General features: G+C 34.3%; 4 protein-coding genes across 8 annotated transcripts; all 4 read left to right on the forward strand.

Annotated features, from left to right (window-relative positions):
* The first annotated feature begins 19 nt into the window (after positions 1-19).
* On the forward strand, positions 20-3,204 carry LOC107936571 (receptor homology region, transmembrane domain- and RING domain-containing protein 1). Its single transcript, XM_016869327.2, has 6 exons — positions 20-165; positions 283-510; positions 620-1,006; positions 1,442-1,539; positions 2,652-2,720; positions 2,821-3,204. The coding sequence occupies exons 1-5, from the start codon at positions 42-44 to the stop codon at positions 2,673-2,675; spliced, it is 861 nt and encodes a 286-aa protein (XP_016724816.1). The 5' UTR covers positions 20-41; the 3' UTR covers positions 2,676-2,720; positions 2,821-3,204.
* A 369-nt stretch (positions 3,205-3,573) lies between these two features.
* On the forward strand, positions 3,574-7,585 carry LOC107936579 (26S proteasome non-ATPase regulatory subunit 4 homolog). 4 transcript variants are annotated; one of them, XM_041081232.1, is made up of 11 exons: positions 3,574-3,929; positions 4,040-4,153; positions 4,305-4,410; positions 4,972-5,086; positions 5,203-5,412; positions 5,510-5,810; positions 6,037-6,136; positions 6,484-6,587; positions 6,690-6,758; positions 7,210-7,291; positions 7,386-7,585. In XM_041081232.1, the coding sequence occupies exons 1-10, from the start codon at positions 3,918-3,920 to the stop codon at positions 7,261-7,263; spliced, it is 1,185 nt and encodes a 394-aa protein (XP_040937166.1). In that variant the 5' UTR covers positions 3,574-3,917; the 3' UTR covers positions 7,264-7,291; positions 7,386-7,585. The 4 variants fall into 4 exon arrangements, with proteins under 4 accessions (XP_040937166.1, XP_016724829.2, XP_040937174.1 ...); XM_016869340.2 differs by having other exon boundaries at positions 7,399-7,585; XM_041081240.1 differs by having other exon boundaries at positions 6,040-6,136.
* Positions 7,586-9,686: 2,101 nt separating this feature from the next.
* On the forward strand, positions 9,687-17,847 carry LOC107936527 (alpha-mannosidase). 2 transcript variants are annotated; one of them, XM_016869277.2, is made up of 28 exons: positions 9,687-9,937; positions 10,030-10,113; positions 10,194-10,282; positions 10,373-10,547; positions 10,631-10,750; positions 10,819-10,902; positions 10,988-11,059; positions 11,148-11,261; positions 11,381-11,481; positions 11,569-11,662; positions 11,751-11,918; positions 12,009-12,098; positions 12,172-12,237; positions 12,318-12,374; positions 12,463-12,682; positions 12,765-12,895; positions 12,980-13,045; positions 13,131-13,190; positions 13,265-13,384; positions 13,497-13,616; positions 14,407-14,472; positions 14,631-14,743; positions 14,847-14,931; positions 15,024-15,134; positions 15,215-15,310; positions 16,125-16,172; positions 16,324-16,392; positions 17,589-17,847. In XM_016869277.2, exons 1-28 carry the CDS (start codon positions 9,725-9,727, stop codon positions 17,778-17,780), a joined length of 3,024 nt encoding a protein of 1,007 aa, XP_016724766.1. In that variant the 5' UTR covers positions 9,687-9,724; the 3' UTR covers positions 17,781-17,847. The 2 variants fall into 2 exon arrangements, with proteins under 2 accessions (XP_016724766.1, XP_040937181.1); XM_041081247.1 differs by having other exon boundaries at positions 11,569-11,635; positions 17,589-17,846.
* Positions 17,848-19,062: 1,215 nt separating this feature from the next.
* On the forward strand, positions 19,063-23,181 carry LOC107936565 (protein EARLY-RESPONSIVE TO DEHYDRATION 7, chloroplastic). Its single transcript, XM_016869317.2, has 4 exons — positions 19,063-20,205; positions 20,975-21,141; positions 22,252-22,336; positions 22,650-23,181. Exons 1-4 carry the CDS (start codon positions 19,115-19,117, stop codon positions 22,837-22,839), a joined length of 1,533 nt encoding a protein of 510 aa, XP_016724806.1. The 5' UTR covers positions 19,063-19,114; the 3' UTR covers positions 22,840-23,181.
* Positions 23,182-26,342: the final 3,161 nt, after the last annotated feature.

The following is a 26,342-nucleotide window of genomic DNA, read 5'->3' on the forward strand; positions in this document are numbered from 1 at the left end:
TCAAAAAAAAAAAAAGAAGGGGGGGGGGATAGCAATTAGCGATGAGAGAAGCTTTGTTTGGGATTTTTTCATTGTTATTTATTGCTTATTTCAGTGAATTAGCTTCATCTACCATTGTTTTTAAGCCCTTATCAATTTCCTTGCCGGACCTTCCCGCCAAATTCGGTAACTTTCCTTCTTCCTTATACTGTTTGTTTACCGGGAAACTGCGGGAAAACTTCACAAAAGCTTAAACTTTGCAAAAAATCGAACTTTAATAAGCTTTTTTTTTTTGGTGTTTAGCTATTGGGAATAACACGGGCGTTTGCGGTGCTCTTGAAGTGGCGGATCCATTGGATGCTTGTAGTCCGCTCCGAAACGGATTCGGATCTAATCAAAGTGATTCTATAAGACTTGCTTTGATAATTAGAGGGGATTGTTCTTTCGAGGAGAAAATCCGAAACGCTCAAAATAAGGGTTTTTCTGCTGCAATTGTTTACGATGATAAATATAGTAACAATTTAGTATACAGTAAGTAAATTTCCTCTTTGGGTTTGAATTGAATTGAATTGAATTTAAGTTGTTTTAGTGAACTTTTAGAAGATTATTAAATTGGGGATTTTTGTTTGTTGTTTTGAAGTGATGGTGAACCCTAAAGGAATCAAAGTGCTAGCTGTTTTTGTTTCTAAATCTGCTGGTGAATTTTTAAAAGATCAGGCTAAAGGTGAAAATGGGGAATGCTGTATTTACCCACCATTGAATGGGAAAGCATGGACTGTTTTTTCTATTTGTTTCCTATCACTTGTTGTTATAGCAGCTTTCTTGGTGATTGCCTTTGTTGCTCCTAGAAGCTTGTCGAATTGGCAACGAAGGAGTTTAGTGAGAAGTGTGGATAGTAAAATGGTTGAAGCTCTTCCCCGTTTTATGTTTGGCTCGGCTCGTTCGGGTATTGCCGGTGAAACTTGTGCGATTTGCCTCGAGGATTATAATGACGGGGAGCTTCTTAAAGTGCTTCCTTGTCAACATGGTAGGACTTTTTTCGCCTTTGGATCAATATCGAGCCTTTTATATTACATTGTAGCTTGATTTTTGTGAGATCGGAAAGTAAGTGTTTTAAATGTAGAAAGTGGAGGATATATATGACTTTTAGCCTAGGAACTACGAAATTTTTACAAATTTGATATATGGAAAAGACTTAGCTTGATGAAATTGTTTAGCACATTAAGCTTGGATCATTAGTTGTTTAAAGGCACCCTTGTTCTGAACCCATGTACTTATTTGATCATTTTAGTCGGAACTTGATTTGACTCCAAAGTTTTACGAGTCCGGAAAGAGAGATGATGTTGTTGTTTGCACTTTACAGATAAATGAACACAATATTCAAAGCTTGTTTCCCCGATCATTTCTATTCAAGATCTTGTTGTTTGTAGATATTAGTTAATGATCATGAATTTTGCTGCAGATTTTCATTCAAGCTGTGTGGAGTCATGGCTGACTAAGTGGGGGACGTTTTGCCCTGTATGCAAACTCGATATGACAACCAAATTTGCATTTTCCGAGGTTAGTGATCAAAGGCATTATTTCTGAGTTCGTATTTGATTTGTAGAGTTACAGCATAACAGGCATGCTTCTATTTTTAGTGTAAGCTGAGCTTTAAGCTACTGTAAGAACTTATATAGTGGTTCTTGTTAGATCAAAAGGAACTGACCCGTTGCACATATTACCATTTTTTGTCGTAATACTGAGATATGATGATTGGTAACTTCTATGTTGGATTCTTGGTTATTCTCTCGGATTTCACGGTCATACTAAGGCCTGTGAGCATTCAATTAACTAATCATACGAGTAGAAGTTTCCAATGAAGGTTAGGGGAATAGTTTATTTATTTTCAGAAATCCGTTAGGGTAATTACTAGTAATGACATTTGCACAAATCTCAATAGCTTGTCACGCATTAGAGAACTTTGCAAATTTCCGTATGGTGAAAGTACATATAAATGATAAAAGCATGGCAATCCCTACATTCTGCTAAAAGCATCACAAGGCCAGCCTGCAGTACGCCTTTGTGTTTTGGTTTAGGTGATTCATTCTTAGCAATACGAGATAGTAGAAAGTCCGACTTTGCTTCTTAATCTAGCAGTTGAGAGATATTAATAGCAATGAGATTAAATTTCCCTGTTAATGTTTACTTGGGCTAATCGTGACATGATGGCATTTTGGTGGTGGCAAACGATACTAGAATGGCCAGTCTTATTGCCTTTGTACCATATCATGAAGACATATTTTGTCTACATTTCTCTCCTTTGTTGCAAAGATAAGGATCTTGACCCGACATACCGTACCTTATTTTTTACTTCGCTAGAACTAGGCCTATTCTGACGTGCCATTGGTGGTGAAAAACATCACTCGAATGGCTGGTCTTATTATCCTTGTAGCATCTAATGAAGACATATTTTGGCTACATTTCTCTCCTTTATTGCAAAGATAAGCCCTGGCTTACCTTATTGTTTACTTTGCTAGAACTAGGCCTTATTGTGACATGATGGCATTTGGTGATGGAAAACATGACTCGAATGGCCGTTTTGTCTACATTTCTCACCTTTATTACAAAAATAAGAACCTTGAACCGACGTACCTTATTGCCACTGAAATCTCTTTATCTTCATTTGACAGATCAAGCGGGGCAGCCGAGTGTAGATTCAATAATCGAACATGATCTTTTGGCTTGGTCTTCAAATTTGGGTATGAAGCAAACATCTCTCAAATGGATCATTTGAAATCTATAAAACTCACACGTAGGTCTAATTTCTATTTTGTTTTCTTCCTAATGTTAATGTTTCAGTGTGCCGCTTTCTCCTTGCAATGGCCATCCCTATCAGAAGTGTGTTTCTGCACCCTTGGTCTCTTCAAAATCATGCACAAAACATTTGGGAAACGCTGATGCAGCCGTTTAATGTCTGGCCATTGTATTTGCTCTCCGGCATCAAATTGATTCGCTGGCATTGTGGTGTATAATTTTCAACCGAAAGGGTCAAAAACCGAACAGTCTTCCCTGTATGAATGATGTTCTCGTACATGGTTACTTTCTCGTTTGGTCCAAAATGGGTGATTTATGAAGAAAAGTTCCCTGGTTGGATGATGTATTGATACTAGTGTTGTAGCAAAATAGTCATTTCCATGTAAAGCATGAAACAATAAAGATGCAATCAATCAATTCAATGGTTCATTATTGCCAAAATTTAAAGATATGCTTGCTAGGAATTCAAAGTAGGGGTGTAATACAACTCAAATAGTTGCAAGCTCGAGTTCGGTTCATCTTGAGGTTAATCGAACATTAATTTTTCAGTTTGAATTCGTTTATTGATTTTCATACTTAAATTTGAATTCGAGCTTTAATTAAGTATAATAAGGGTAAAATATAATTTTATAATATAAAAATATATTCAAATGAAAAAACCGATTAGGTTCAAAAGTTATTCGAGTATTATAATGTTCAAATTAAGTTCGATTGATACCCTAATTGAAAACCATGAATTAGCATAAATGGTTTTCATTTCTAATTTATACATGTTAAACCGATTTAAATTCGAAAAGACTCCGTGCAAGAATTAAAATCTTAATTAGTTAAAAACCTAAACCATTTCAGAAAGAATTTAACCTCAAACTGAAAATGATCTAAATCTGAATTCCTGACTCGTCTCAATTTTCTTTAGGAATTGCTTACATTACTCGTGTCAATGCTTCATTGTAAGCTTACCTCTTCTATACTCTACCTTCTCGTAGCCGATATATATATATATATATACAAACAGCAATTGTTCATTCAGATCAATACTTTGTCGTTTTCTAATCATCCATCTCCTTCAATTCAAGTAAAGTACCAAACTTGTAAACCCAAAATTTTTCTCTTTCTCTCTCGATCCCTCCTCCATTTTCACCATGGTGCTCGAGGTAAACCCCCTAAAATCCCAATTTCCATTTCTCTTCCCAAATTTCAATTCTTCCAATTTTTCTTTCGATTAAAATTGCTTTTCTTTATCTTAATTTTTGTGCATTCGCAGGCAACGATGATCTGTATTGATAATTCAGAGTGGATGCGGAATGGTGATTACGGTCCTTCTCGATTTCAGGCTCAGGCCGATGCTGTTAACCTTATTTGTGGAGCTAAAACTCAGGTAGACCGGATTTAAAAAAAAAGGAATCAATTTGAATTGTGCTAAAAAAATGTATGTTGATTTGTTTATTGCATGTGAAATTTAGGGTTTTAGTTGATTATGGAAGAAAAAAAAGGTTTGAGCTTTTATTGAATTAGAGGGTTTTTAACAGTCTAATCCAGAGAATACAGTGGGAGTTTTAACAATGGCAGGCAAAGGTGTTCGTGTTTTGGTCACTCCCACAAGTGATCTTGGCAAAATCTTAGCTTGCATGCACGGTTCGTTTCTTAGCTTGCTTTAGCCATAATATATATATATAAATAGGGAGGATCTGTACACCTTTGTAGTATTAATATTTTAACAATCTAATTCTCATATTTTATATTTCATTCCCGTAGATCATGCATGTCTAATTTTGAGTAAATTAATATATTAATAAAGATAATATTCTAGATAGATATAATAGAGTTATCATATCGATCTTAAAATTACATGCATAACAAGTATAATTATTTTGATAAATTAAACAGTAGGATCAGGAGCATAGATAAGGGGGGCAGGCAGTGGCCTTGGCTGCCCCAAAAATGGTAAATATGCCTTTTAATCCCTTTGAAATTTATGAAATTACTAATTAGTATAATGGTAAAATTGCACTTTGGCCCCCCGAAGGTAATTTTCTGGCTTCGCCCTTGAGTAGGATTGTTAAAATATTAATCATATCAAGAGTTATGAAATTGTGTGTAAGTGGATTCCTCCCCGATATATATATATTATAGTTTTGTTAACATTGTATTGTCATAAAAGTTGCTAAATTGGAGCTTTTTCTTATCATAATCTAGGCTTAGAAATAGGTGGTGAAATGAACTTGGCAGCTGGGATTCAAGTGGCTCAATTGGCGCTTAAGCATCGGCAAAATAAAAAGCAGCAGCAAAGGATTATTGTCTTTGCTGGAAGGTTTTTTTTGTATTGTTTTGTTTTTTTTTGTTATTGCCATTTTTTACATTAACAGAGAATTTTTTTTTTTCAATATTTTGGTTGTAAAAAATGAGGTATGGTTTTTTTTCCTGCAGCCCTGTCAAACATGAGAAGAAGACATTGGAGATGATTGGAAAGAAGTTGAAAAAGAACAGTGTAACGCTTGATATTGTAAATTTCGGTGAAGATGATGAAGGGAAGACAGAGAAGCTCGAAGCGCTTCTTGCTGCTGTTAACAATAATGATACTAGTCACATTGTTCATATTCCTGCTGGTCCTAATGCTCTTTCCGATGTACTTCTAAGGTTAGTGATTTAGGTGATTTTTTGTCTTTCCAGCGTGCTAATTACTCGTAATTGTGATGTTTTTGCTGAAGCTGGATATTTACTGTATCCATGGCAGTACACCCATCTTCACTGGGGATGGGGAAGGTGGAAGTGGTTTTGCAGCTTCGGCAGCAGCAGCTGCAGCTGGTGGCATCTCCGGTTTTGAGTTCGGTGTGGATCCCAACCTTGATCCTGAACTGGCCCTTGCTCTCAGAGTTTCAATGGAAGAGGAGAGAGCCAGGCAAGAAGCTGCTGCTAAAAAGGCGGCAGAAGAGTCATCGAAACAAGAAAAGGGTGGGGAAGAACAGGATGCGACGATGACAGAACGTGCTAGTGAGGGAGCTTCAGAAGCCGATAATAAGAAAAATGAATTTTTGGTTAGTATGGTTTTATTCCCATTTAATTTTGCTGTTCTTTTTGTGAGTGGATGTTTTTATAGAAGGGTAGTATTGTTTTGTGTCTCGTTATTACTTGGTTCAATAGGATAGTGGCTTCGGGTGGGACAATTATTCCATAAAAAGACATGATTGACCCTTGCTCTTTCATGTCGAGATACAACTGACCTCAAGTCTGTTACCGGATGATGACAATACGTTACTACAGCAGGCTCTTGCAATGTCGATGGATGAGCCTGCCTCTAGCCAGGATTTACAGGATACTGAGATGTCAGATGCAGCTGCTGAGGATCCAGAGCTGGCATTAGGTAAGTGTACCAAGTCGTTGCATATTTGTAACAACTATTCCTTTCTTTATGAGAAAAACCAGACATAAAGGTGTTAGGAAAAAATTATTTGTATGCATATTTTGCTGATTGCAGTTGATGGTCAACGATGACCAAAGCATGTCCTCAGGTCACTTTAGGTTGTTTGAATGATTACGAGTTACAAGTTCATACTATTTGTAGCTTTCTATGCAAGTTAAATCACCCTCCAAAAGTAGTTGTTTTTCATCTCAGAAACTTGTTGATGCAAGTCAGACCTGAGATATGTCTGTATTAATTCCTTTCGCCATGAATGCTGATTTAATTCTATGTATTTCCAATTCTCTCAGCTCTTCAATTATCCGTGCAAGACAGTGCAAAAGATTCATCTAGTCAGGCAGACATGAGTAAGTTATTGGCAGACCAGTCATTTGTATCCTCCATCCTTGCATCGGTATGTCTGCTGCATTTTCTGTTTATCTTCTTTCGTCCTTACACCCAAGTTCTGAGTTCAGAAAATAAAAGATCGTTTAATGCTAAATTATTCCTTGTGCAGCTTCCTGGGGTAGATCCAAACAATCCTTCAGTTAAGGAGGTGCTTGCTTCCATGCAAAGCCAATCTGAGGTGAGCTCATTGAACTTAGTAGCAGGATAAAATATTAAAATGATTTATAGTAGGGATCGGAGGATTATTTTTGCAGTTCATGGTGGTTCATGGTTGTATTTAATACTTTGCTCCTCGGAATTCATACCCCTTCAAACTAGCGTCGGTATTTTAGGTGTTCGGGGACTACCCCATTTGTGTATAGCCTTACCATTAGATTGAACAATAAGGTTCTCAAGATATTTCTTGTCTATCAAGCTTTAAAGAGTGCAATCAAACTAATATCCACACATGATTTACACAATGCGGTAGTCGAACCTGGGCTTCAAAGTCCCAGTTATTTAGCCGTTGCCTATAATGCCAAGGCCTCATTGGCCTTATCAGATATCTAACCGATACACCAATGTGCGCATTTTATATCAAAATTGTTTCTCATTACTTTCTGTTGATGTTTATGCTACTACCCTTTCAGCCCCGGCAGAAGCAAGATGAGGATAAGGCACCAAAGGAGGAAGACAAGAAGTGATGTTTGTTTGGATTCGTTTTTCTTTCAGGTTGTGCTATAATTCGATTTTGCATGGTTCATGATACATAGCGGTTATCAATACATGCTAGATTTAATTGTTTTATTTTTATATATATAATTAGATTTGTTGTGCAGATATGGAAGCTCTTCATGGTTACCACCGGGATGGATGTTGATGGTTATTATTTCGTTTTGAAGGCCTTTGTAAAAACATATGTTATTTTCATTGAAATGCATCTCATTCATGTTTCCAGTAATTATATATATATATTGTTCTAGTACAGATTTTACTATATTATCATACAACTTATTTGCAGTGAAATCAACATTTTTCTGGGTGTTATGTTATTTTATATGGAAACCAATGATGTTATGTTAAATTTAGAAAAAAAAATCCCCCCAAAGGCTGAACAATCTAAAATCCAAAATTTCCAGAAACCCTCAATCCCTTGATTATTAAGAAATCATAGTGCTGAAGCAAACCAAGCTTATTAAGAAATCGAGTGATACATGCGTTGACTGCTTGACACAAACAATCTCACGATTATGCAGTGATTCCTTATCCAAATCTCACACTTTTCCAATTGGTTAAACCTCCAAACCAAATCATAATGCAATAAAAAATAATCATAAAAAGCAAAATATTAATGATTTTGTTCATTGACTCTTAGTTTAATTCGTAAAAGTATTCTTGTCAGAGGATATAAATTCGAGGGTATTGAAGCGTATTATTCTCTTATTTAAAGATTGAGAAGAGGTTATAAGTAGTTTTAGGTATTATATCAAAAAAATAAAAACTAGAAATCGTGACGTTACACTCAAACGAAAAAAAGTAAATAAAAAAAAATTAATTTAATTTTAGTTTTTTTTTTACCCTTAGGTTTTTTTTTTTAAATAAGACCCTTAAATCTTATCCTTGGTGTCGATGTTTCTTACGTACATAAATTGACAAGAGAGAGGCGTTGCTCCATTTGTCGTTTAAGCTTTCAAAGATGACGACTACATTAAATTTGATAGAATTTTTTAATTAGGTTTACTAAATTAATTGAGGTAGAGGTGTTCATATACCGGGTTTACGCACGAGCAAATTTAAAAAATCTTTTTAGGTTGTTAGAATTGAATTATAAATTTTTTGTGCAGTTAAACTATAATTTTATCTTATAAAAAGAATAAAAAACACGAATCCAATTGTTAGTATCGTTAAAATTTTTATATTAAATTCATCTACAATACAACTTTATTATTATTTTTAAATTGCCACAAAGTGAGTAATGAATTTGAGGAAGAATTTTAATTTGGAGTTAACGATTAGATTTGAATTTTGAAATCTAAAAAATATATTGACTAAATCTCTAAAAATAAAAGTAAAAGGACTAAACTTTAAATTTACAAAGACTACAAGGATTTAAAGATATTTTAACCTTCAAACATTCACGGATTATACTTAGGTTCTTCTAGCTCATATGCTTGCACCCCTACTCATTGTTGTGCTTAGTCTTCTTCCATTTCCAACCCTTGGATTTACATATATGATAACATTCAACGGCCAGGGTCTTCAGTGACAGACACGCCATTATCCTCGGAATCCGCTATTTAATATAAATATTGTGTACTGTGTGGATCATAGTTGTAGTTAAAAAGTAAAATTAAACTCCCCTTAAATCACTAAACAATTAATAAATTTAAGTTTTAGTCACTTAATTTTAAAAAAATTATAAAATAATTATTGAATTATTTAAAAATTTTTATTTAAATCATTAAGTTGTTAAAATTGTTATTGTACGACCTTATCTGTTCGCACCGCCTGTACCAGTCGAAAGCTCTTCTTCCCCTTCTGTTCTATAGTTCAGTTTTTTTTCATGAAACAATTTTGAATATCACGAATCTACGAATTAAAATTTAAATAACTTTTTTCTCTAATCTCTAACATCGATCGTCAGATTGACTTAGTTCTAAGATTTGTTCTTCTACTTATCGATGAGTATTGATCTATCGTATCAATTATTTAATCTTCGTTTGGAGCTCGCTAGGTGAACTTTAAAAAAAAAAGAATTAATAACCCAATTATTGAGATAAAATTTTTTAAATAGTTTAATAATTTAAATGAAAATTTTCGAATAATTTAGTGACAGTTTATAATTTTTTAAAGTTACGTGACTAAAACATAAATTTACTAATTTAATGATTTTGAGTGTAATTTACGCTAATATTAATATCGTGTAGTGTGGCATCAGTTTATAGTTAAAAAATCCATTTACTTTAATCCCCATTAAAAAACTTCCCAAAAATACAAATATTGAGCGTTGGCCGGCCCGCCAGCCACCAACATGCCAGAACATAGTTTGTTTGTCCTTTTATTACTGCCATTTATGATATCCTTGGTATTGTCTGTTGAAGGTTTATAAATGGAACAATAACAACAATCGACAAAACTGGGTTATTATTATTACCAGTGATAACAATGAGAAAACATGAGATTTTTACAGTTTATGTTGTTCTTGCTGTTGTCGTTGTTGTTTGTTTTAATGCCGGAACGGTGTACGCGAAGTACGATACTGGAGCCAGGATTGTTCCGGGGAAACTAAACGTTCATTTGGTCCCGCATTCGCATGATGATGTTGGCTGGTTAAAGACTATTGATCAGTATTATGTTGGATCAAACAACAGCATTCAGGTTCGGTTCTCACCATGTTTATGTTAATATTACTTAATGACAATGAGCTCTGTTATGTTTGATGGTTTTTTTTAAGTGATTTGTGTATGCAGGGTGCTTGTGTACAGAATGTGCTCGATTCGGTCGTCGATGCATTGCTTCGTGATCCGAATAGGAAATTTGTGTTTGCCGAGATGGTAAATGGTCATTTTTCTAGTCTTGAGTCCAGTCATGTTCATGTTCGTGTAATAATAAAGTCCGATATGAATTTATACAGGCATTTTTCCAACGATGGTGGACGGAACAAAGTTCAGAAATACAAGAACAAGTGAAAGAACTTGTGGATGCTGGTCGACTGGAATTCGTGTATGTTTGGTTACCGAGCAACTTGATGTCTTCTAAGGTTTGATTATTGCATATATACAGAAACTGGCTTATTGGGGATTGTATATGCAGTAATGGTGGTTGGTGTATGCATGATGAAGCTGCAACACATTATATAGACATGATCGATCAAACGACTTTAGGCCATCGTGCGATAAAGGAGCAATTCAACAATGTTCCTCGTGCCGGATGGCAAATCGATCCTTTTGGTCATTCTGCTGTGCAAAGTTACCTACTCGGTGCTGAGGTGCATAATTCAATCAATTTAACCGACTCAAAACTGAGTTTAATTTGAATAAATGGCACATTTTGGTACATTGTTTCCTACAGGTTGGCTTTGATTCAATGCATTTTGCAAGGATTGATTATCAAGATAGAGCTCAACGGAAGAACGATAAGTCTCTCGAGGTTATATGGCAAGGGTCCAATACATTCGGTTCTTCATCTCAGGTTCGGAATCGAAAATCCTGTAGTTATAACATTTTACTTGTTGTATTAACTTGTTGGTCACCCTGCAGATTTTCGCGAATGCTTTTCCCATTCATTATAGTCCTCCGACCGGTTTCCATTTCGAAGTGGATGATGATTCTGCGCCTGTCCAGGTACGATAATGTTTAACAAAGAGTTATGTGGTCTTTGTATTGACCGTTGTTCGTGTTTGTTGTGTATTATTTTCTATGCCTGCAGGACAATCCTCTTCTATTCGATTACAATGTTGAACAGCGGGTTAACGACTTCATTAATGCTGCAATGATCCAAGTAAACTGTTCGTTCCGTTTTTCGGGTGTCTTGTTTCTCAAGTTAGGAGCTTGACTATCAGTTTTTATTTTTCGTTCTTTCCGATTAGGCCAACGTGACGAGGACGAACCATATAATGTGGACAATGGGAGATGATTTCCAATATCAATATGCTGAAACATGGTTCAGACAGATGGACAAATTTATTCACTATGTTAACAAGGTAGTTTCACACGATGAAATCGATTTTTAATTGCTAATTTTATTTTGAAATTGTAGCTTGTGAGCTCGAATTTACCCTCAATGTGTACAATACTATTCATTTGTGCTTCCTTTTCTTAGGATGGCAGAGTGAACGCATTGTATTCTACACCATCCATATATACCGATGCAAAAAATGCCGCAAACGAAACGTGGCCGCTTAAAACTGATGACTATTTCCCGTAAGCACTTCATTTGCTTGACCATTTGTTTTCGAGTTTGCTTAGGCTGATCTAATACACGTACGCTTGTTTGATGATGCATGGCAGTTATGCAGACAGTCAAAATGCTTATTGGACTGGATATTTCACAAGTCGGCCGGCCTTTAAACGATTTGTTCGTAAGCTTAGTGGATATTATTTGGTATTGTCATCAAACTAACGAGATGAAAAACTGAACAACCTGTAGTTAATGGTAAAATCGAGCTGATTTTTCTGTATTCTTAGAACAGGCAGCGAGACAACTCGAATTCTCAGTAGGAAGGAGATCCAATGGTTCCAATACTTTTAGTTTGGGAGATGCTTTAGGTATTGCACAACACCATGATGCCATCACCGGTACTGCTAAACAACACACAACTAATGACTACTCAAAACGCCTTGCGATAGGAGTAACTGAGGTTGACAGCCAACTTCCTCTATACTTCAACCCGTTTTAGGAGATTTCCGGGTTTTATCATTGAAAATCGAAAAATTTGTTGCATTCACAGGCCGAAACTGTTGTATCTTCTGCTCTCTCGTGCTTAACAAAGAACAATTCCGGAGATAAATGCGAAGAATCGGGAAATATATTTAGCCAAGTAAGCCATTAAGAGCTGTTAATGTCTCCTTATATTGTGCATATCCTTGTTGGTCTGACACCATTTCTAACAGTGCCAATTGGTCAACATCAGTTACTGTCCACCAACAGAACAGGACATTCCACAAGGGAAAAGCTTGGTAATTTTTGTGTATTTTTCGTTTCCGTTACGATTTTTTTTTTTAATTTTCGTTCACCATTCGGAAATGGTCACTTTCAGGTGGTGGTGGTATATAATTCTCTTGCATGGAACCGTACCGATATCGTTAGAATACCAGTGAGCTAGCTAACATTTGATGTCTTTCGGGTTTTTGTTGATTTAGTATATGGTGTAACTTTTAGGTCCTGTCTCAAACCATTTACAGGTTAACGACACGAATCTTGTTGTCCAAGATTCCTCTGGTAATAACATTGATACACAATATATAGCTTTGGATAATGTTACAATAGATGTAAGGGAGTTCTACACAAAGGCTTACTTGGGACTGTCGTCGGATTCGGTTCCGAAGTACTGGCTTCTTTTTCAAGTATCTATACCGGCACTCGGCTGGAATACTTACTTCATTTCTAAAGGAACCAAAAAAGGTACTGGACCCTTGTTGAAGTCTCAAAGCTTATATACGAAGGAAAATTTGTATTCGATATGTTTGATCCTTTTACGGTGTAGGACGAGGCACGGTTGGAATGGTCTCGGCAATGCCACAAGAAGGGACAATTGAAATTGGACAGGGAAATCTCAAGATGTCTTTTTCTACAAGTTCCGGCCAACTCCAACGGATGTATAATTCTCGAACTGGAGTAAGTTGTTTGTAATTTCCAAACAATGATCATTTAAGTCCCAGTTTTGGGTATGTTTTAATCTTTGTTTTCCAATTTCACCAGGTAGATGTACCACTACAGCAAAGTTACCTATGGTATGGTTCGAGTTCGGGTGGTTCTGATTTTCAGGTAAGCAATCACAGCACTTGGATTTCGTATATAAGTGTGATCACAACGAGGTCGTAACTTGTAAGAGCCTGCTTAAATGTTACAGGCTTCCGGTGCATACATATTCCGGCCTGACGGAGAATCTCCAACTGTTATTTCACGATCGGTAAGTCTCTCGTTGAACATTGTCATCTTCCGAGCATATAACAAGCCTCTCATCAAAACCTTGTTCCCCTGCAGGTGTCATTGAATGTCACTCGTGGACCTCTAGTCGACGAGGTTTACCAACAATTTAATGAATGGATCTACCAGGTCACCAGGCTTTACAAAGACAAAGAGCATGCTGAAATCGAATTCACCGTAAGGCAAATCTAAAACGAAGTCGAATCTTAATTACCTATATGTTCTCTTTTTTCCTCGAACTGTGTTATCAATGGCTCTGGTGAACGTGTGTGTGTGTGTGTGTTTGAAGATTGGTCCGATCCCCTTAGATGATGGTGTCGGAAAAGAAATTATTACTCAGCTGACAGCAAATATGGTTACGAACAAAGAGTTTTATACTGATTCGAATGGCAGAGACTTTCTAAAACGGGTAATTTCTGAAACATTCCTTCTCTTTGAAGATACATGAAGTTAGAGTTAGCTTCAATGTCAAGTTAGCATAGTATAGATATCAACAAATCATAATGTTTCTTGATGTTGGTTCGGTTTTAATCTCGGACACGTTGTGCCGTTCTTATATATTGATGTTTCTACTTGCATTATGGCTAGGCTAAATGCTCAAATTAGGGTTCAACCTTTTAATACTTGCTCACGTAAGAGTCAAACCTTTTAAAATTGTCATATAAGGACTTAACATTTACAAAAGTGTTCAACTAAGGGCTTTTCACGCACTTCAAGTTAGTTTATGGTAAAATAACTTATGGTAAAATTAGGAAAATGTTAACCTGTTTAGAATAAAATACATAATAGTTGAATCAGATATTGCTTGAAAATAAAAGAAAGTAATAAAGACATAATTTGAAACTTGATATAAGACATTTAAGAAGCTCGTATATATATTGCTTGAAAAGAAAATAAAGAAATAAAAACATAATTTGAAATCTGTTATACGATATTTGAGAAGCCCTTCTATGAGCACTTTTGAAAGGTTTGGCCTTTATTTGAGTATGTTCGAAAACACTTGACTCTTATTTGACCATTTTAAAAGATTTTGTTTTCTTGTTAACACTTTTGTGAAAGTTAAGCCTCTATATGACCATTTTGAATAGTTTGATCCTTATGTGAGCAACCTCTAAAAGGTTGAGCTCCAATTTAAGCACTTAGTCTTATGGCTATTATAGTACCAACTCGAAATGTAAAACATCACAGTTCCATTTCAGGTTCGAGATTTCAGAGAAGATTGGAACTTAACGGTTACTCAACCTATAGCAGGGAACTATTATCCGGTAATTTTCTTGGTTCTAGTTTACGATTCCAAAAATTCTGCACATCATTGAGGAGTTTGAGAACTCGTCGTCTTTAAGAGTTCGTAGCGTATACCGTTATATGTGTATTTATAGGTTTTCATGGTACATATTGATGTCTTGAAGCACTTTTTTTCTAGATTAACCTCGGAATTTACACTGTGGATAAGAAATCGGAACTATCCGTGTTGGTTGATCGTGCCACAGGAGGATCGAGTATTAAAGACGGAGAAATAGAACTAATGCTTCACAGGTTTCCTTTACATTTAGCTTCTTAAAATACCCGTAATCGATATTTGTATCCAACACATATCCATGTATGGCAATGTGAACCTGCTGAACACACTTTGCTTTAGGCGGATGCTCTACGACGATTCCCGAGGGGTAGGCGAAGCCCTTGACGAAAGCGTATGTGTAGGCAACACATGCGAGGGACTTACGGTACACTTCTTAACTGTAACTGCAATGCTAGTTCATATCGTTTCTAATGAAAATCCATACTTGAATGATATGATATCCTGTCTTTGGCTCAGATTCGAGGGAATTACTACGTTAGTATCGACCGGAAAGGGGAAGGCGCACGTTGGCGTCGTACGACTGGTCAAGAAGTTTACTCGCCGGTCCTTTTAGCCTTCACATATGAGGTAACATTGTAACTTGAATGTGTCACAAATAGATGTCTAGGAAAAACCATAACTGTGTATACAAATGATTGATCATTTAGAACATGGAGACCTGGAAATCATCCCATTTGACAAAAGCAACTGCCATGGATCCAGGCTATACTTTGCCACTCAATGTTGCTTTAATCACTCTTCAGGTGACAGTTTTTCGAACCCTTTTTTAAGGTGAAAGTCCATGATAGGCCTCTCTATTACAGAGATATAATTAAATTAGATCTTTTATTATTAAATGCATGGTTGTTAGAATCGAACTAAATCAACCAGTTGAACCGGAAATCAGTGGTTCAACCGGTACTATAAAACCAAAGGAGGAGTGAGCCGATGCAGAACCGATTGAACTGGGTAATAAACCCAATTAAAAAGTCATTTGACTAGATTTAAGCTAGTTTAAATATTTAATTTTATTGCTATAATTTATAAAATGAATGCTTATATTTACATTATTATTTATTTAAATATTTTTTTTATTTTTTTCAGAATTTTTTGAAATTTTTTAGTTTATAACAATTGGATCAGGAACCAATAAACTAATCGGTTTGATTATCGGTCCGATTTTTATAACGTTAATTAAATAGATCAATTTAATCTTTGTACTAATAAAAAAAGAATCAAATGAGAATATTTGATTTTTTATTTGCAATTCAATTCCAAACAAATGATTTCATTTATAGAATAATAAAAACTTTAAAAATACTAACTTTGTTGAATAACAAATTATAATTTTAAATAGTAAAATGTTAACTTTATCAAAATTTGTGCTTTTTGATTTTCTTTTTAATAGGACAAGGATTAAATTGACATATTTATTAGTATAAGGACTAAATTGATAAAATCTCAATAATAGAGGGACCTATTAGACACTTTCACCCCTTTTTTAACATGTAATTCTCTACTTGAAACAGCTCTTTTTTCTTCCCTCTAAAAATAGCTTTTTCTTTTCTGTTTTTGCAGGAATTGAGTGATGGAACTGCACTCCTTCGTTTAGCACATTTATACGAAGTAAGTAACTCGAATATCTCGATCCGATTTTTTAAAATTCTTCACCCGAACATTTTTTAAATCGGGTTTTTACTAAAGAAAATGTGAAATTACAAGAAATATATTGACTATATGGCTATTTCTTGTGATTATTGTGAATGTTTTTTATTAGGAGGCTGAAGATTCTACATATTCACAACTAGCAAAAGTTGAGCTAAAGAAGATGTTCAATGGAAGAACGGTATGTAAAGCTTCATATACACACACATGTACATATACTCTTAGGGTTAATTATATCATATATCCACAAATTATGATTTCACTTTTAAACTTTAAAATATCTTAATTAAGTTCTCGAAGTATCAATATCGTATTAATAAGTCATTTTGTCAACATAACCATCAACTTGGAGATTAAATGTTCGTTCAAATCTAACGTTGAGTATATTTAAAACATGTGGATCAAATTATAAATACGTGTGTATCTACTGCCTATGTAGCTAAAATTTGACGTGTTAAAAGGAAAACAGATAAGTGCCAATAAAATTTAGGAGTGATTTCATTTTAACATGTCATATCTAAGTTGTCTATGCAGTAAATGCATGTATTTACAATTGATTTCATGTGTTTTAAATATGCTCGATGTCAATTTGAGCTAATATTTAACATCTAAGTTGGTTAGATTGACAAAAAGACTTGATTTGTATAATATTAATACTTTGAGGACTCAATCTTCACTAGAACTTTTTGAAAATTTTCTCTCTCACACACACCAAGGCCAAGCTAAAATATTATTTAAAGGAGCCAAAATTAAATAATAAACTTTTGAGGAGGTAAAGTATAATTTTACCATTATATTTATTTATAATTTAATAAATTTTAAAAGAGTTAGAAGGAGCAAATTTATCATATTGGGAGGGCCTCTGCCCGTATAGGAGTATAGTGGTGAAGCTTAGTAGAGATCAAACCCCTTAAAATGGTAAAATTTTAATTTAAGCCCTTTACAATTTATAAAATTTTAAATTAGTAATAGTAAAAGTACACTTTGGCTCCCAAAAATAATAAAAATTTGATTTAACCCTTTAAAAATATAAAGATATAAACTACTAAAATGATGAAATTGTATTTTTACTATCATAAAAATATACAATTTAATTTCGACCTCTCAACAAAAATTTTTGGCTCCACCATTAAGTGTATAGACAAAAGCAAATAGGTGCCTTGGCCCCCAAAATAGTAAAACTACCTTTCAATCCCTTTAAATTTTATGAAATTCAAATTAAAATAGCGGTAAAACTGCAATATTCACCTCTAATAATTTATAATTCATTTTTGACGTCCTAAAATAATTTTCCGACTTCACTCCTCTCTCTATATAACCATTTTTGAACTAACATAATTTGAGCTTTATATTGGGTTTATTTATTTACTTTTTCAGATAAAGGAAGTACAAGAAATGAGCTTAACAACAAATCAAGTGAAATCAGAGATGAAGAAATTATCATGGAAAGTAGAAGGTGACAATGGAAAACAACCTTCTTCTCCTATTAGAGGAGGCCCTGTTAATACTTCAACTCTCATTGTGGAGCTTGGTCCTATGGAAATCCGTTCTTTCTTATTGAAATTTTAATAAGCATATATGCATTCATCACTTTCAAATAAAAATTTTCAATAAATTAACATTAATCTCATTATAGGCTCTTATCGTATCTGCTATTTTTAATATAATGTTTAGATTTACCCATAACCCCTCCACAACCCTTAAATAAGAGAGTAATGCGTTTAAACGCACTCGAAACCACATTTTCCAGCATTAGCAACAATATCGATATAATCAATTAACTTTTTAGATTTTTAAAATAAGAATTAGTTAAATGTTGTGTCTTGAGCTTCAAGCGTTCGAATCTCGTGTAAGATAAAAAGATTGTTGAAAATGGTTGCAATGAAAATTATAAAGGGAAGCATGTAGATGTATTGATATAAGCATATTTAGAGATTGTGGTTTGTGCTAGGGGTGAAGTTAGAAAATTTTTCAGGGAGGAGATGAAATTAAGTCGTATAATTTTATGAGAGTTAAAATGTAATTTCTCTATTTTAATAGCTTATATCTTTATAATTTTTTTTAAAAATTAAATCAAAATTTATCGTTTTGGGACATAGTACAATTTTACAATATATTAACTAAAACTTTATAAATTTTAAAATGTCAAAACATAAATTTACCATTTTAAGGGCAAGGCCCCTTCCAACCTTTCTTGCCGCCACCCCTTGTGCATGAGGGTCAATTTGTCTCTTACATGTGATTGATAGGAGAGTAGATACCTCTAGCATTTTTGTTAATCTTACCTTTTGACTTATGTCACGTACCGTTATTGAGATTAATAGTTACTTATTACTCAAACGTTATGTGTGAGTTGAATATTCATAAAGCTTGAATATTAATTACTTTGAGCTTAAGCTTTATTTTCTTGAATCGTTGTATTGTATAAAAATTTATTAGCAAATTTTTCATTGAATATTTTTTTAAATATATTTTTTTGAAGTATGGAATATAATTATATCATTTGATAATCGTATAATTTGAATTTATAAATATTGAAAATAATTTGGATAAAATTTGAATATAATAATTTTAATTTTTAATCTATTTTTGTTATTCAACATTTAAAACAAATACGAAACACGTTTAAATTTTGAAAATTTTATTTTTCAATGTGGTGAAAACTTCCAATGCTTTATGAAAATACAAACATTATAGAGGGACTAAAACCATAATTATACCAAAAGTAAATCTAAATCTTAATATTCGTATACTTGCGCGGGATATCAGACACAATTTAACTGTCAAAATCACTAATCAATGATCGCCACGTGTCTAATTATCCTATATACATTTATTTCTTCTTCATTTATTCCCTCCCAAAAATTCCCTCTCATCTTCTCTCTTCCCAAACAGAAAGGAAAATGGATTCTCAATACCCGACCCGGAGAAGCTCCCTTTACCCGGAAGTGATCCAAACAAACCCCGGTATCCCTCAATACTCTTCTTCTTCTTCCAATAATCTTTACCCTACCATCGACAAGCATGATTTCGTCGATAACCTTTTCCCGGACTATCCTCAATATTCCGTTAGACACCGTAACGACCACTCAGCTCCGTCGTTTGCACCAACGGCTGAGTCTTTTCAATATTCCGTTAGTCACCATAACGGTTACTCAGATCCGTCTTTTGCGCCAACGGCACCGTCTTTTGAATATTCCGTTAGCGGCCATAACGGTTACTCAGATCCTTCTCCTCCTTTAGCGCCAACGGCTCCACCTGAAGCTGTGGAGGAAGTTTTAATCAAAATCCCTGGCGCCATCGTGCATTTGATCGACAAATCGTACAGCGTCGAGCTTGCTTGCGGCGAGTTCAGCGTGATCCGTCTCTGGCAGGATAACGAAATCGTAGCTGTACTCGCGCGCGTGGCTGATGAAATCCAATGGCCGATAACGAAACAGGGAACGTCGGTTAAACTTGATGATTCTCATTATTTCTTCTCGCTTCAGTTTCCTAAGGAAGCGGATTCAATTGAGGACGGTGATAGGAAGGTTAAGAAATCCGATGACGATGGCTCTGATTTGCTTAGTTACGGTTTGACGATAGCTTCGAAAGGACAGGAAGATTTGTTGTCGCAGTTCGATGTTATATTGCAATGTTATAGTTTTTTTACGGTGCAGAAAGTAAATGAAAAAGGGGAGGAGGTTTTGGATGGAGCGGTGTCTGCCGCGAAGAATACGTCGCCGGAGGATTTGAATTCCGGAAGCAAGAAAGAAGCGATGGAGGGGAAATGCGCGGCATATTGGACCACGCTGGCGCCTAATGTGGAGGAATATAGTGGGAAAGCGGCTAAGATGATTGCGGCTGGATCAGGGCAGTTGATCAAGGGGATATTGTGGTGTGGGGATGTGACAATAGATAGACTGAATAGAGGGAATGAGGTATTGAAGACCAGAATGACTCCTGCCGAGAAGGATGCTGAGATTAGTCCGGAGACATTGAAGAGGATACAGAGGTTAGGAAACTGTTGACTTTGATTTATGATGTTACTTTTTTATGTTTTCATTTCTTCCTCTTCTTCTTCTTCTTCTTTTTTTCCTTTTGTTTTGGATAATGGGAGGGATAGAGGGTGTCTAGAGGTCGAACCTATCAACCGGGACTTCATTCATTTCAATGGAAGTCCTTTGCCACTATACCACGGGCCCGGGTGGCATTTGGTTTCTTTTTCATTCTTATGAAATGCAGTAGCTAATGAGGTAACAATATCAATTGAATTTAGAAACAATTAGCTTGTCTGCATTTGGGATATTCACAAGGCTTCAATTGCATGGGTAGTATATATTTATGCTCCCAATATGTTAGCAAGATAAAGGTTATTGATAAATTTGGCATATAATTACATTTGCATTATGTGTGTGTTTAGGAAACAGAGCACAACAATGACATTAGTGTTGATAGAAAGTTGAAACTGCTGTGTTCTGCTCCTTAAGACGGGAAGGCAAAAGTGGAAATTCTTTCGTACCATTTGTATAAAACTAGGTGATGAGTGATGACCCCTTGCGCGTTTTCTCTTTCAAGTTCTATGCTTGAAAGAAATGGAATTTTCTAATGGAAATGGAACTGAAATACAAATTTGTTCAGAAGAATTTTACTTCATAAGTTTTTCTTGTGATTTAACCGAGTAGCATGGATAATAATGGTACCAGTTAGTTCTTTTTCTTTGGCTTTTAGGTCTAATTCTGTAGCAAACACTGCTTGATAATTTTGTTTAACTATACATACAGGGTTAAGAAGGTGACAACAGTGACACACAAAGTAGCTAAAGGGCTTCTGTCCGGGGCTGTGAAAGTTTCTGGATATTTCTCGAGCTCAGTTGCAAACTCAAAATTGGGAAAGAAAATTTTTAAGCTCCTACCCGGAGAAATGGTTATTGCTACCCTGGATGGATTTGGTATGTCATTCACCTGTCTTCACCTTATTTTCCATGCGGAGCTGCATCATTTTAGAATGCTATTCATCCTTGTGCAATTTACTAAAGTATAATGAATATTTGATTTGTGTGCTTATGCATGGAGTTTAATTAATAAAGATGGCAGCTGGATTGCAATTTAGGTTCTTCTACGGCTGTGTTAGATTTTTATGTCCCAAAAGCACTACTGCTCCTTTGTAGTAACTGATGTCGAGAAAATGGAAAGTAGATTGCTAGGTTGGTGTTTCTAGGCGTGCGGTATGTGATACAAGCTTAAGGATATCTGTTTTTATGATTTCTTGTCTTCAGGTGGAGTTGAATGCACTGGATGGTATAGAATAATTTGATCTCAGGCTCCATAGGCTGTTACCTATAGGTCCAGACTCCAATTAACCATACCACTTAGGCTTGAGATATCCAAATGCGTTGGGGTTCCTGTCCCTTTGCACCCTAATTTGTATTGTATTATCTATTCATGAAATTTGCATTTCCTTTACGTCAAATATCTTATGAGCTAACTTTTTAACCATTTGTTCATTGTAGGGTCAATGCTATATCTGTTTTGTTTATGTGGGTGATTAAATGTGCTTGTTTGGACCATACCTAGAGGAATATGACAGAAACTTGTGTTCGTATATCTTTGTGTTTGTGTGTTTGAATTGAACGGTGAGGTTGATAATTTGTTGGGTTGGTTGGGTTACTAACGAGTTTGTACCCCCAGAACCACATTATGATCTTTAGAGGCCTCTCAGATACCATATAGGTGATTGAGCTTCTTTATATGCTGATGAATTAAGTCCCTGTTGCCTTTGAATGATGGAATTTGTTTTGAGTTTCCTTCTTGGTGAGCTACTTTATGACTCTGTTATCACTCCATGGTGAACAAATTTATTGCCATTTCATGCCATTCCTATCTGGGTTAGATTTGCTGATTATCTTATTAAACTAGCAACTTTTGTGGCATCAAATTTTGGGTATTTGGGGAGCAAATGCAATGCTTCTGATTGGTAGATATGTGACCTCTATGTGGCCAATTTCAAGCAGTATTCAGATCCCTCCTATTAATTTGTAGTACTATTTCCTTGTGAGCAGATAAAATTTGTGATGCTGTTGAAGCAGCTGGGAAAAACGTGATGTCAACATCTTCCACTGTGACGACTGAATTTGTCAACCAAAAGTAAGTTCATAACGTATATTAATGGATTAATGGACAAGCAACAGAAGTTTGTATTTGGATGTAAACCTGGTTCAAAGAGTGCTGTCATCCATTTGCCTCTGAGAATTTACTTAAGTTTTTTATTGGCAATAACAATAGGAGTTCTACTCTGCTCATTATGCCTAACGCATAGGTCCATGCACTCAAACACTCCCACACACAGGGAGCTATGCCCTTGCTTTAAGGACAATTTTATACAAAGTCTCTTCTCTTACACTGAACTCTCTTGCCAATTAAGAAAGAGACACGAATTTAGAGCTTATCCTCTCTGCAGGTATGGAGAAAAAGCAGCTGAGGCAGCTAGCGAAGGGCTTGATGCTGCAGGGCATGCTGTGGGAACAGCATGGGCTGCATTTAAAATCCGAAAGGCACTAAATCCCAAAAATTCTTTTAAAGCTACCGTGCTAGCCAAGGCTGCTGCTAAGGCTACCGTTGAAGAGGCAAAGGCAAAGGGAAAGAAGTAATTGCTTTCAAATACCCATTCTTCAAATTTGTAAGTTAACAAGAAAACTGGCTATAATCCCTATCTCCCTAAGCTTCACATATTATCAATACCTGTTGTTGCTTATTTATAATATTTGTACATATTTTCTCTATTAGTGGCAAGAATTAGAAGGCTTTAGTCTGGCTGTAGTAATGATAAGTTATGAAGATTTGAAAAATCATCAGATTCACCCTTGAATGCATTAGGTTAGAGATGAACCCAATTTATTAGGATCTTCTAGGCATTATCATGTGCCATAGCTAGTCTTTGGTTATAATCTCTCTTCAATGATAGTGTGATAGTGATATTTGTTTTCTGTGGATTTCTTTTGTCAATTACATATGCCTACAGGCAATGCAATTTAGTTAAACATCATTATCTCTATCCTAGGTTTCCTTCAACCTTTTTGCTGGTGTTTGGTTTTGATGGTAAAGGAAAATATCTGCACTATATATATAATATAGTTAGGTATATAGGTATGAAAAGACCATTCGTTGTTGCATCAGTCAGAAAAAGAACACCATTTACTAAAGAATGCTTATCTTGCTTTATTATTCTGATTCCTGTATTTTACATGTACCATGGAGACTATATATGTATAGTTTTCAATTTTAACCCGAACTTGAAAATTCAGTTCAATTAACTTGAATTCTAAATTTTACCTATTCAACCCAAATTCAAACACGTTTTATCTCAATTTGATTCTAAAAGTCAACACTTCGTACTTAAATTGACTTAAATCAAAATGATTTGAACTCACTTAGAACAACTTGAACTCGAAATGACTTGAACAAGTAACACGAAATCATCCAAACTTATAATGACACAACTCAAAAAACATGTTCCTCAACCTTGAATAATTAAAAAAATTTAAAACCTATATTAACATTATTTAAATTCACCCACTTAATTAACAATTATAGTCTCAACTCTCAACTCTCATCTCCCCTTCTTTGGTTTCAACTATACCATCCAATTACCATTTAAGAAATAATAAACTCGTGTCAAATAAACTCCTTTAAATTGGATGTCTGATTTAATTGGTTTTGGGGTAAAGTCAAATAAACTCGTGTCATATTAAGTATTGCAATTTTTTATCTAAGTTATTTTTAAGTTTGATAGTTAAGTTTCATTTATTAATTTATAATTTTTTTATTGAAATTAAAATACTTTTACACTTTAATCAAATTTATACGAATGAATGAAAACTTTTAGTGAGAGTACGTCTTCAATTTTCTCTTATAAAAATTAAATTAAATTAATTCTTTATTTATTAAATAAATCAGATTAATCTACATGCTATTTAAAAGATTCAAACAAAACCATAAAATTAACTCTTTTAAATTTTAATATTATTTAATTTTTTTAATACTGCATGAATTAAATTAATTCATTTAATTATAAATGAATTAATTTGATTCAATATACCACCTGTCAAATATGTCGATTGAAAATTTTCGAGTTCATATAGAATTTTGACAGATGTAGCTTCCATTGTGAGACACCAAATGCTTCCCAATCCTGGACCCCAAATCCATAATGAGAGAGGGCCACATCCAACTACACAAATGTGAATGGTGGACCCCAAAAGCCAGCCATGCGCACACCACATTTGGTCCACTTGGGAAAATACGTCCCGTTCCTTGCTATTTACTATAATTCAAATGCCTATATTATCCTTTTGGTTTTTGGTTCGTGGAAAGTGTGGTTTGATGAGTGGTGAGTGAAGTCAATTTTCGAGTAGTGGCAAGTTAGAGCTTGATTAAGTATTTTTGTTTTAAGTTTAAGTTTGAATTTAAATTCAATTAAGTTTATTTATCAATTTTTTTAATTTAAATTTAATTAAATTTAGACTGTCTTTATATTATAAAAGTAGAAATATAATTTCATAATATAAAAATATATTAAAATAAAAAGTTTAATTAGGTTCACGAGTTTTTCGAATCAAGCATTATGGTACTCAAATTCAGCTTAATCGATAGAATCTTAATAATTAATGAATTGAATTTGAAATCTTTTTGAGATAAAGTCAAATAACTTGTGAGTACCGATTCTTTATTTATATCTTTAATAAAGAATGTATTGACAGTGTGGCCCTAACCCACGTGGAAGGTTTTGAATTGTGAATTTGAAGAAAGTATTTTGTTTAATCTTCTGCTTTAAATCTATTCCACTAACTTTTCATATGGTGCCATTAAGCTTTGTTTCCAAGTCCAAGTAAACGAATCAAATACTCTTCTATTGTTGAAACCAGCCAATCCTCAATTGCCTTTATAATTACTCCCCCAATCCCATCTTTTTAGTGCAAAACATAGCTAGTTGATTCTTTGTCTGATTCTTCACAACATATGCATTTACTTTATTATAAAATAAAATAAAATAAAAATATTTAATGTACTGACAATGTATAAACACTGAAACTGTATCAAAAAATAGTGAAATGACCCTCTATATTGTAAATGCTTCCAGAGCTGTTAGCATCACAATCTTACCCAAAAGATATTTCAATCTCCAATTGATTCTTTGGAGACTTCAAACCCATTGTATAATACCTATCAAAATATGGCCAAACCATGTCTATCTCTTCTATAAGCTTTTAAAGTGATTAAAGAATATAAAGACATAAAAGGATTTTACTTTAGTTAAACTATATCTTCTTTTTGTGCATAGAAAAATGATTATCTTGGATATTATTTAATAAAATCCATCTTTTTTTCCCCTCTTCTCTATAGTATATGAAAAGGGTGACCATAGGAAAATAGAGACCATAGTAGAATAAAAAGATGCTAGTACCCTAAAAAATTTAGTATAATAAATAGTAATCAACTATTATATATGAAAAGAACAAGGTGCTTCCTTACGTTGCCTCAAACCTATATGGGTGTATTTATAAATTCTTATCCTTTTACGAAAATTAACAAGTTAGTTTTATTTGTTAAAATATTATTTTTATATTTTATAATATTTGAGAAATTAGTCCAATTGAGTATTAATGTTCAAGAGCAAAGTCAGAAAATTGTTTTAGGAGTAAAAACTAATAAAAGAATTTTAAGGGACATAGTGTAATTTTACCATTATATTAAATTATAATTTTTTAAAAATTAGAAAGGCTAATAGAGAAATTTTCCATTGGGAGTCCCTCCACCCTTGATAATGTTAGAACTTGTCATTAAATCACTGTTCTAGAGGTCAACAGTTTAATATTTTATATGCAAAAAAAACAACAAATAGTTCACTTGTTTACTAACAAGTGAACACTAGTTTTTCATTTTTCATAAACTATGATAATCAAATTCTAACAAATTGAAGGAACTAACTTCTCGATTTTAATAAAAGGTTTAGGGAAATTGAAAAGATGATAATGCATATGTGTGTGTATATATATATATTGTTATTTTTAGCTGCTTGTGTTTATCCTTTTAGCTAAGGCAATATAAAGAACAGTGTTGGAGACTTATTGGCACATACACCAATAGATATGTT

This window comes from Gossypium hirsutum, chromosome A02 (assembly GCF_007990345.1).
Source record: "Gossypium hirsutum isolate 1008001.06 chromosome A02, Gossypium_hirsutum_v2.1, whole genome shotgun sequence".
Taxonomy (NCBI): Eukaryota; Viridiplantae; Streptophyta; class Magnoliopsida; order Malvales; family Malvaceae; genus Gossypium; species Gossypium hirsutum.